The 12,305-nt window shown below is 40.2% G+C and overlaps 1 protein-coding gene across 2 annotated transcripts in view; it reads left to right on the forward strand.

Moving 5' to 3' along the window:
• Positions 1-3,127: 3,127 nt before the first annotated feature.
• LOC121368373 overlaps positions 3,128-12,305 on the forward strand; it is a 39,877-nt gene continuing 30,699 nt past the window's right edge. Inside the window, exons 1-3 of one of the 2 annotated variants that reach the window (XM_041493067.1) lie at positions 3,128-3,249; positions 5,377-5,758; positions 6,457-8,153. In XM_041493067.1, coding sequence (XP_041349001.1) covers position 3,249; positions 5,377-5,758; positions 6,457-7,747 — 1,674 coding nt within the window. In that variant the 5' untranslated portion in view covers positions 3,128-3,248 and the 3' untranslated portion in view covers positions 7,748-8,153. Of the gene's footprint in view, positions 3,250-5,376; positions 5,759-6,456; positions 8,154-12,305 lie in introns of those variants that run through there. The other variant, XR_005957511.1, reaches the window with a different exon arrangement.

Here is a 12,305-nt window from a genome sequence, read left to right on the forward strand (position 1 = left end):
AAAATTACCGACGTCGGTCGAAGTGTTCCGAAATTCGGAATCTATCACTGCTCGGGATTAAAACTTGATTAAAAGTTTGCTAATTATCGGCTATTGGATGTCGAACATTTGGTAATTTTGACACATTAAAGTTTGTTTTATTTAACGACTCCACCAGAGCACATTAATGTATTAATCTCGGCTATTGGATGTCAAACATTTGGTAATTTGACATTATTATAGTCTTAGAGAGAAAACGCTCTTGGGATTTTCAGGTGGTATGCACTTTTTCGACAACAGAGCTGTCAACCTGTGGCAATTCTTAGGCGTGAGAAAGTTAGAAGTCAGGGTCCAGGGACTGTACGCTCTTGGCCTTTTTGTTGTTGTTGTTTGTTTAAGTCCAAAATGGAAATCTAAACACCCCCCCCCCCCCCCCCCAAAAAAAAAAAAAAAAAAAACCCCAGCGAGTGCAAGTTTTAATAATTAATATACTGTTAATTCAAATCATACAAGTCGATCATCGGTAGCACCCGCGAGTGATTGTTGGCATTGAAATGATATGCTGTATAATTATTAATAAGTAACGAATTCAGAGACCCTGCATAATGAGTATATAATTCCATTCAGCTCTCAAATATAAACCACGATTATAAAATATTTTTATTTTTAGAGAAAGCGTGAGATTATAGTAACGTTGCTTGAGAGCGTGATGTTTGTTAGAAATACGTGAGACTCACGCCAAATGCGTGAGAGTTAACAGGTATGCGACAATGGAATAAAACATAGAGAATAAAACATTTACATCATATATTTTAATTTAAAAAAATGTAATCTCAGGTGGTACGCTGCTTCGTATATGGAAGCTAGGCTCCTGGCGCGTTACATTTTTTCCATTAGTAGCAAGGGATCTTTTATATGCACCATCCCTCAGTTATAATATACCACGGCCTTTGATATACCAGTCGTGGTGCATTAGCGAGAGCGAGAAATAGCTCAATTAATGGGTCCACCAACAGGGATCGATCCTATACCGACAGCGCTATCAGGAAAGCGCTTTACCACTGGGCTGAAAATGCACTGCTTGTAATATAAAGTTGATTTAAAAAAAAAAAAAATTGTGCAATTTCATCGGCATTTGCTGTTTGCCCCGTCAATTTCGAAAACTGGTTTAATTGGTTTAGAAAACTCTTGACAAACTCCCCCTCCCTCCCATACCATTTACATTTAGTAACACATCTCATAATACCCGCACCCTAGAGCGTCACGTAATTGTTGAACGGCCCTTTTTCATTTCGCCTGAAGTGTATTGTATTACATTATGAGCTACCGTATTCTATCTGGAAACATACTGCAGGGCCGTAGCTAGGATTTTTTGTTTGGGGTTGGGGGGGGGGGGGGGGGGGGGCAACTAAGTAGTTAATAGTCTTAAACGGTTAAGAAGAGAATTTTCTTAAAGTTTTTAAAAAAAATTCTGGGTCCCCCACTAGCTATGGCCCTGGCTGGATTTACCAAAAGCTGTAATAATCAAACCTATTTTACAGTTCAATATCGAGGGCAAGTTCCTTTAAGGTGGAGGTGTCCACATTAACGTGTGCTCGTATACTATACAACTAGGCCTACCGCTCTTCTGCCCTGACCATAGCGGCATCACCATGGCAATAAAAACTGTCTGAGCCTGATGCTGTCTATTCCTGATTTCGGGTGCAAATTCAAGAACAAAAGAACGGTCTATACAGTAATTATCTCTGTCAAGACCACTTGTATCACTTAAGGTACTCTGATTAATATATTAGCACTAAATTGTTTTTACACATTCGAAACGACCAAACAGCACATTCCACGGACTTTAATACGCCTGCTGTGGTGCATGGTTTGCTATATCGGCAAGCACTTCAAACCTGGGCATTATCACGTTCTTATTGGTCGGATCTACCCGGTGGGGTGGGGTGCGGTGTGGTTGGTTTTGTTTAAAGAAAAAACATTGTTTGCAATTTCTGTTTGGTAGGCCTATACAATGTATTTGGACTAAAATTTCAGGCAAAAACTCCTTGAATTGGCCAAGGAAGAAATTTGTTGGTTGATTTCGATGGTAAATTTAACAAGATAAAACATTATTTCTTGAAGTTGATCCTACATTACAGTGCGCGTGCGCAGATGCCATTTTCTGTCAATAGGCCAGTTGACTATCACTCGAGGATAATTGTTAAACGGATCCCCTTTTTCTAAGCATAAATTGCACTAAGAACTGCTAGAAAAATCAGAAACACTTCAGATTGATCCAAAGCTGTAATGGTCAAAACTATTTTACACTCCAATCTGAAGAACTAGTGTCTTTATTAAGGGTGGGTATGCTAAATAGAGATTATTACAGGTCCGTAGGAACGACTTTGGGAATGGGGGAGGGGGGGGGGGGGGGGGGGGGGGGAAGGAGTGGGGGGGGGGGGGGGGGGCACTGACGGATCAGGTACAACCTCTATATTTTAGTTACAATGGCAAACATTAATGTTTAAAAAAAAAAAGCTGTGGGTGTGATTGGTAGTAATATGTGACATATGATTGATCATTTGTGCAAATACTATTATCCATTGACAATAAATAAATACACTTTTATTTGATATACAGTTGTTATGCCGTATATACCAGAGGTTGAAACTAATGCGGGGTACCCCCAAAAATGGAACTGCAATTTCCAGACGGTTGCTATTAAAAACATTAACTAAATCTCTTAAATGATACGTGACCCCCCATTTTCTTGCAGGTAGATTAGATGTGAGGTGCCACACTTTCTATTGCTGTACTTCCTGGATGTGTTGATACGCTGCTTATATCAGTTTTATTAGTAAACGTTAAACTTATCGGCAAATAGGAATTGATTTGGTCTATTAGTACCTGTAGAGATATATTGATTCTAGTGGGGGACACAGTATAGTTACAGTAAATGCACAGTCTGAGCTAGGACTGAAGAAGCAACACCATGTTATAACGTCGCTTCCCAAAATTACGTCATTACACTTATTACATGTGTGCTTCGTATGACTATTATTCACTCGGTTATGTTGAACCATATGGATAATAACTAGGCCTACATCCCTCCCGCCCCAACCATGGCGCGTTGTCATGGCTTGTTGTGTGTTGTCGTCATGCAAATGTGTGACGTCATAATAGAAAGAAAACAAAAAGGGATGTTATAATAAAGCAAATTATCGTTTATTAATTAAAAACAATTTCATATTTGAAAAGTTGTGTTGATATGGTGTGAAGGTTAAAGTAGTAAGTATATTTGTATTTTGTTTCCAAATTAGACTTGTTTGTAACTTTTTTAACAGCAATATGGGAGACGAAACAAACGGGATGTTGACTAGTCCGGATTTCGGATGTAAACCTCGAACCGTACCACTAGGTTTTTTTTTGTTTTTTTAGACTGTGCCGCGCCTGCAAGCTATAGGCCTAATAGCTGTGCATTACTCAGACATTATTTATACGTTATTCAATTATAGCAATATGTAACCCCCCCCCCCACACACACACACACACACACACACACACACACACATTCACCTAACCAAAAAAAGAAATGTTTTATTTAACGACACACTCAACACATTTTATTTACGGTTATATGGCGTCGGACATATGGTTAAGGACCACAGAGATATTGAGAGAGGAAACCCGCTGTCGTCACTTCATGGGCTACTCTTTTCGATTAGTAGCACAGAGAGGATAGTACATACCACGACCTTTGATATACCAATCGTTGTGCACTGGCTGGAGCGAGAAATAACCCAATGGGCCCACCGACGGGGATCGATCCCAGACCGACCGCGCATCGAGCGAGCGCTGTACTACTGGGCTACGCCCCGCCCCTCTCACCTAACCAACTACAAAAGTTCAGCCAAATCGGCCAGAACTATCTTCACAAACAACAATAATACTTTTTATAAACCCATAAATAAAACCTCATATTGCTTCTTTGAGAACCAGGTTTACCTCTCGCACACAAAATAAGCAGAGGGTGTTGTGTATTCCTGGGGCGTAGCCAGACAGGAAAAAACGTAAAGGAAAACCCAGACCTGTAAAATAAATATCAGTGTCATGGGAAAAATAAAATAAATCTGGGGAAATTCCAGACGAGGAACGCGCCTCGTCTGCCTCATGCTGGCTACGCCATTGTTGATCGTAAACTCACCCGTGTCATCAGTTTTCGAACTAATGACTGCAGGAGCCATGCTTGCAGATTGTAGTTTGGTAGTGCTGTTTTATTTTGTTTTGCTTTTAAAAAAAAAAATTAACATTGCACCTGTTTAATGTTTTACATGTTAATAAAACATATACATTTTATTTCTGCCACCTTCATAGATTTAAAGAGACAAACTGCGCAAGTATGTACAATTTTCATTTACAAAATCTGTCTAAGACATTTCCAAAATTTCAAAATGTAAATCAACAGTTTATTAAGGTATAAAGAGTAGATTACAACAGTAAAAATATTATTGGTATAACTTGACAATTTCTCGACTTAGGCCCTACACTAATTTTCGCGTTTTAAAAATGAAAAAAAAACCCCCAAAAACATTAGAAATCCCAATTCCCCAAGGAGCAAGCAGCGGATTAATTCAATATTTCAACACTTTTATGTAGATAGTCAGTAAAAATTAAATCCATGAGATTTTATAGAAACTGACTTGTAAGAACGGTTGTGGGCCGATTTAGCTGAAATTTAGTAGGTAATTGGGTACTTTGGGGGGGGGGGGGGGGGGGGGGACTGGTTGTATTAAAAGTGTTTACATGTACAGGTTATGTGTATTGGCCTCAATCGCGAATTTTGTAGTATTTTGTGTTAAAACTATTTTTGTGCCGTTTATTTTGTCATTTTGTAACAAATGTTGTGGGCCCATATAGCTGAAATTTGGTACGTAGTTAGGCCCACCGGGGGGATTGATTGTATTAAAAATGATGTGTATAGGCTATGTTTATTGGCCTCTATCGCGAATTTCGGACATACAATTTAAGCCTGTCTCCTTGTGGGATTTTTAATACAGCCCTGAACACGATTGATTAAATCCCCTCTTCATCCCATGATCTGAGTTTTTCTTCCTACGACTTAATATAACAAACAACGGGCATATGCTGTCCTGTCTGTGGGAAAGTGCTTACAGACGATTCCTTACTGGTTCTGGGGAAAAAATGTGACGAGTTTGGTTTAAAGACTGCTTGATGCAAGTGCCAAATGTTTGAAATCCAATACCTGATGATTCATTAATCAATGTGCTCAAGTGGTATAGGTAAACAAATCAAACTTTAGATCTATTAAAATGTTTATGGACCCACTAACCAATGGACGTCATCTCGCTACCAACCATTACAACTTAAGTATTTGCTTCACGTATCATTTTACAGTGGCATCCGAGTATAAGACATGTCCAGAAATCCATTCCTTCGGCAACGACAGCCCCCAGTGGTTCCTGGGAATGGAATCTGACAAGAAACCCCTATGCATTTGTGCTGCACAGAGCGACGACTTCAAAACACCCCTCTGCGGCTGGTGCATGGAAGCAGGTGACGTCACCCGCCAGAAGGCCAAGCATTCGAAAAAGTCGAAATCCTGCTCAAACGTCTTCAAGGACTCGACTTTCGAATACCACGCCGAGTCGAGTAAATACATCGACGAATACCGACGAAAATACACAGTGGGCAACGTCTGCAACTACAATGTTTTTGATCTTCCGAAACTTGGAGTCGATCTGATCGACCCATATGCCGAGAAGATTAAGAACATACGGTGAATATTAATTTTGGTCCAATTGAAATTCATTTTCAAGTGAGAAACGGGTGTGGGAAAGGCCGTGTGTGTGTGTGTGTGTGTGTGTGTGTGTGTCAGTGTGTGTGCGCGCGCAATAAATAATCACGGGTTCAGAGGTTCTATGATCCTAAACATTTTCGATCTATTCAGTATTACGTGCATTTTGAGACATTTATACATTTATCACAGGAGCGGATCCAGGAAATATCTTTGTCGGGGGACTAAGGGAAAAGGGCACATAAACCAGCTCGTTAAAAGAGCATCCCCACCCAACCCATCCCCATAAAAAAGAAAGAAAGACAAACCACAGAATCGGAAAAAAGAGGCATTTGAATATATTTAGGGTGGAGGGCACTGGTCCCTCTCTTGAATCAGCCCCTGTATCATATAAAGATAGGGTAGGATAATAGATCCCTCCCTAGATCCAATGTTTTGATGCCATTTTGAGGTAAAGAACCAAACCTCCCCACCCACACACACACACCTCCCTCATCCCCACTCCCGAACCCCCCCCCCCCAACAAAAACCCACTAAAACAAAACAACTCTAAAACAGACAAGTATAACAAATCACAAAGAAAAAAGGACGAAAGAAGTTACCTTTCTCCAACACCTTGAAAAGGTAAACATGTTTTTCAGATACTGCACATTGCACATCATTCTGCTCAATTTTTCTAGATCCTGGAAGAGAAATAAACCCCCTGAAGCAGACGACAAAAGGACTGAACGCGGGATGGGTGACATGGGGTCAAACAGAAGTTTACCCATCCTCGCTCAAGTCTTAAAGAGCCTATCTCCCAAAGAGAAATCATACCCTGAGACAAAAGAACGACATCCGCCAAAGGATCGACAGCTCAATTTACAACTCTATCGATCAACAATGAAAGAGACAGTAACAAGTCCCGATCCTGTGTCAGAATCCAAGTTGGAAAACGAATCAATATGCAAGGTCATCTCCACATGCGATACCATCTCCGTCAGAGCTTCACGGTCTGAAGGTGGAGCAGTTGACATGATGTCAAGCAGCAGCTTACCTAAACTCGTTCCAGTCAGAAAGAGCAAATATCCCAAAGAGAAAACATCCTCTGACTCTAAAGAACTGCATCCATCAAAGGATCGACAGCTAAATTTACAGATCTGTCGATCAGCAATTAAAGTGACCGTAATACATACCGATCCTGTGTCAGAATCAAAGATGGAAAACGAATTAACATGCAAGGTCATATCCACAAACGATACAATCTCCGTCAGAGCTTCACGGTCTGAAGGCGGGGCGGTTAACATGATGTCAAGCAGCAGCTTACCTAAACTCATCCCAGTTAGAAATAGCAAATGTCTCAAAGAGAAAGCATTTCATGACTCTAAAGAACCGGATCCACCAGAGGATCGAGAGCTCAATTTACAGGTATCTCGATCAAAAACACAGCAACAAACCAAATGTAAAGTGTCCAGTCCTGATCTTGTCCCGGAAACCAATTTGGCCATCAGATCCTCATGCGAACAGCCGCCATCCATGTGTTCGTCAAAACGTCTTTTCAAGCGTTCATACAGGATTAGTGATCTCGACAACGTCATCTCTAAAGACAATGTCATCTCCGTCAGAGCCTCACTGTCTAAATCAATGGAAACGGAGAACACTTCAACTTCTGGCGTTCACAAACTGATTTCAGCTGACAAAAAAATGACAGAGAAACACCCAAATGACATTGGCAAACAAGCAGGACAAGTTACTAACACGAAGTGTTACAGACTAAAATATTCCAAGAAGATCACTAATCCAGAAAACAGGTCGTGTGTGAATCTAACTCCATTGACGTTGAGAGATATTGGTGGCATAAGTGAATCTGACGCGGAGAATGTGAATCGAGAAAAGTCAACGTTTTATAACCTGAAACAACAGAGCCAAAAGAGTAAAAGTCTCATAGACTGTATCACCCCCGTAGCCAGAAAGGTTATATCGCATAAATAATATGACGCTATAGATTTGGTGATCTACATTTTATATTTTACGCAATATTCAAATGTTAACCTGTAACAAGTCGAGTCACTTAGGCTAGAAAACTGTTGAGCATAACACAGTTGGTTTGTCACTTCAACAGGCTGCTTGGGGATGCCTCTGAAACATTACTGGACTTGGTGTAGAGTTGAAATGTGGCACCAGCAATAGGTAACAGCCTATTTTCTAATAGGGGGTATGGGTGGCTTAGGTGCAAACATGAATCATTTGACTTGATTATCTCGGCTTTTACAAAGAATATATACCAAGAATTGTTGTTAATAACATGTTCATATAAAGTAAGCCTGTATACTGCTGCTCAGCTTGTTCAATATGGATATAATATTTTTAGATGACCTGAAATAAATTTTTGAATTAGGTCATTTAGACATTTAGAGACCTCAGGGGCGGGGCCCAAAAAAGGGAACACTAAGCCAATTAAAAACAAAACAACCCAGAAATGCTATAACCAAATAGTCTTCATAAATCTTTTTAACGTTCATCAGTTAGTTCAATATGGATATGGATTTTTAGGTCACCTGGGATAAATTTCTGAATTGGGTCATTCAGAAACTAAAGGACCTTGGGAAAGGGCCCAAAAATGGAACACTAAGCAAATTTGAAAAATAAAAAACCCCACACAAAAAAACCCACCCCACAAACAAAACAACCACAGAAATGCTAACCAAATAGTCTTTATAAATCTAAAGTGCATTAGATGGTTTATCTAATATATTAAGGGGAAATTTACTATTTAGTAATTACACCTTTTTGAAACGTTCATATATTATAAAGATATACTTGTATGCCAAGATAAGTATATTATTTGTATAGAAATTAAGGTGTTTGTGTAATTTAAATGATACCAAAACATTTCTTTTGCCAAGTATATCGTTTTTCGTCGGTTTCAGACAATGTTCACACTGAGGAATAGGGTCCTTCTTTAAAATAAATGAATGCGTCAAATACGTATGCCCGATACGGGCACGGCACGATACCGCTTCATGTACTTCCTGCTCCGCCTGTAGGAGCACTGCCACTGTCCCAGGACTGGCTTGACAGAATGAAGCTTGTTCGTGACCTCACCGTCCCAAACATGTTGCCAAGTCAAAAAGATATTTTGGTTAATATAATATTAAAAATCACTGCATGGGGAACCAATACCGATTTGGGGGGGGGGGGGGGGGGGGGGGCGAATTCAAAGGAGACATGGCAGCAAAATCTACCTTTGCATTGCCCTGAATGGCAACATGGCTGGGTATCCAACAAAATATAACATCTTTATTGGCAATGGATAAAAAGACACACTTTTGTATCACCATCCCAACTAAAGCATGCTCCAATTTCATGTGCTGTAATGCTCGGAGACACGAAAGTGAGATATGTAAAAATATTGTTTGGATGCATATGAATCCTTAATCTGTTCCAGGACTTTAATGATTGCCAACATTTCAGCAGTAAAGATTGATGCCGAATCGAGCAATCTTATGGAAATAACTGTGTCTAATGAAAAAAATGCAGCCATAGAATTCCCATCCCGTGATCAGTCTGTGTAAACAGGAATATAATGTTTGTTTGTTTTGTTTAACGACACCACTCGAGCACATTGATTTATGAATCATCGGCTATTGGATGCCAAACATATGGTCATTTTGACACAGTCGTAGAGAGGAAACTCGTAGCATTTTCCCATTAGTAGCAAGGGATCTTTTAAATGCACCATACCACAGACAAGATAGCACATACCACGGCCCTTGATATACCAATTGTGGTGCACTGGCTGTGACGAGAAAATAGGAATGTAATCACTGTACCTCGTGTTGATTTCCATGACTAAATTATAAATTACTGCATCTGTGCGATCTTTCTTCAGATACACGAGATCGATTCCAATTTTTGGTGGTTTTACAGAACAAGATGGCAAAACAAAATATGAAAGCGATTCCAAAATGTCAGTTAAATCAATGTCGGAAAATGCTTAATGTGAAAAGCAAATGTTCGGATGGCATTCGGCTTCGCATCAAATAACTTCATATATTAGTTATCAAACATCGCATTATGTGCAGGATTTTTTGGCATTGATTTAATCTTCGTAGCATACTTCAGAGAAAGATTTGCACGTCTAGCACCCAAACTAGGTTTGTGTGCATCAACGTACAAACTCTCCACAGAAGATGTTCTGAAAGCACCAAGACAAAGCCTAAGTCCTTGGTTGTGTATAGGATCTAATACCTGCAAGTAATACTTGTATGCTGATACTCACACTGAACGACTTGTAGCAAGTCTGAAAATCATCAACATATAACGAGCTATCAACAATTGGTTTTAAACACTGGGTGATGCTGTTAATTTTCACAGAAAATAAAGTTCCTGAGGATGCTACCTTGAGGCACACCCATCCTTTGGGAGTGAGAATCGGATAAATCCCACTCGTACCTTGAAAGACCTATAGAATTAAACCAATTAAAAACATGCTATCCAAACACATGATTAGTTCCAACCAATTTTGTTAGAAGCTTCCTTGGCACACGGAGAAAACAATTGGCGAGTTTCGTCATTCTGGCTATGTAAAGGACAATACATGGTTTACCTAATTTGTGGATTTCATTAAAGGGGAAGTAAACTCAAACATGAGCCTAATGTGTTGGAACGATGCATACCCGGACCACCAACACATACTGACACTTTAAGAAATCAAAAAAGCGTAATTTTAGATCTAATGGGTAGAAGGTTATTTCACCATACCCTGTGATGTTCATAATATCAGTACGTATTTTTGTGTCTAGACGGCGGTAATTAATTATCTCGTCTAGTTACCTGCCAAATATACACCGGCCAATCAGGAATGACTGGTGGAGGCAACTACACGATAGACCAACTAACTAAGAAAACACTCCGATTATCATTTCAGTACGTAGGTTACTGCATGGACAAAACATGATACAGTTATTTCGACCACTGACAATGGTGGTTTATTTTGTACTGAAACATAATATGTACTTATTGCTGGCTTACTTGGATGGATATTATGACAGAACATTGTGATGCATGCTTGTTTTATTATCACTCAAAAATCAGGTACGTTTTTTTCTTCAGTTCTAAGACTAATTCATGACGTGAGGCGTTAAGTATTACGTAATCACCGACTCGCCAGAGGGCGTATTCACTGCGATGGAACAAAATGGCTGCGCCCGTTATATATAATAGCCGTCACAGTTAACCGTTTTATTAAATAGGGGTTTTCTTGACGGGATGCAACCCATCTCGTTCCTATAAGAAAACTCCCTAGATTGACAGTCAACAGACGTCGAAGGTGTAGTGCTGTGCTGAAATACAGATCTTGAGAAGCCGGATCCGTCTGAATGAGAGAGAGAATCAGACTAGGGTATAGTTCAGTCGTCATGGGTTGGTATAGGGTGTATACTACCAAATCAAATCCCATAGACGACAATAGTAACATATGTGGCTAAAACTCCTACCTGCAACGTATCAACCGACATAAACGCCACGGATATAAATACTACCACCCCTTACACTTAAAGTGAATCAGAAAAAAATGGGGGTCAAGCTGCTCGTTTCTGAGATAACGGGTAGCATCTATGACTACCCTAGTTTCGCACAAAATTCGAGTACTTTTTTTTACAGGTACCCCATACATGTTTCAAGCACAAGGCTACTTGACACATTGGTACTAGATGAAATAAAATTGCAATTTTTTTTTACCCAGATGAAACTATTATTTTTTACAACCAACACACTCACATTTATAACCAATCACAGGACTTGTGGTGTTCACTTCTCTATCAAAAGTTCGGTGCACCTCGCACTTTGACCCAGCCGGAAGTTATTTGGTTTAGTACTACCTATAGTGGTGCGGACGGGCCCGACTCCGGAGGATACGAGATGGTATCACGATAAAACAAAGTAAAGTTTAGAAAAGAGTAGTAGGGACCGACCCCGCTTCCTATTTCTTCTTAGAGTGGGGCGGTCAATCTCCCAGTGTTGCTAGGACAGGCTCGGACATGCAAAGACTAAACGCGAACAACCGTGGCGTTCTGCAGAATGGCCGTCATACGAGTCACGAAAAAACGAGTCAACATAGACAGACGGAGAAATGACGTGGAGGCAAGGAATCTCGCTAAAAAAGAATCCAACCTGGTGGTGCAGACTGTCGTAACGAGAAACCTTCCAGCGTTCAATCAGTTCCAATGGCCGCATACATCCCAGTAGAAAACTTCACTTCGCTGACAAAAACAACGAAGTGAAGGATCCCCAAGTCGAGCCGCGAAAGCACGTGCAGTGTGCACAAGTGAAACAAACACGTCTTACCGCGTCGAGCTCCAGACTGGGAATGTTATAACAATGCGGGGTTGTGATGTAGGATGGATGGAATGTTGGGGGAGATGAGCTGAGGTAAATATGTGCTATTGTGACAAAGGCTGTTACAGTCAAGATACATGATTATGAACCCCGGCTATTACAGTACACATCATTACAAAAGTCGCCTATGCAGGTTTTGTTAATGAGCAAA

This window comes from Gigantopelta aegis, chromosome 3, assembly GCF_016097555.1.
Source record: "Gigantopelta aegis isolate Gae_Host chromosome 3, Gae_host_genome, whole genome shotgun sequence".
Classification (NCBI taxonomy): domain Eukaryota; kingdom Metazoa; phylum Mollusca; class Gastropoda; order Neomphalida; family Peltospiridae; genus Gigantopelta; species Gigantopelta aegis.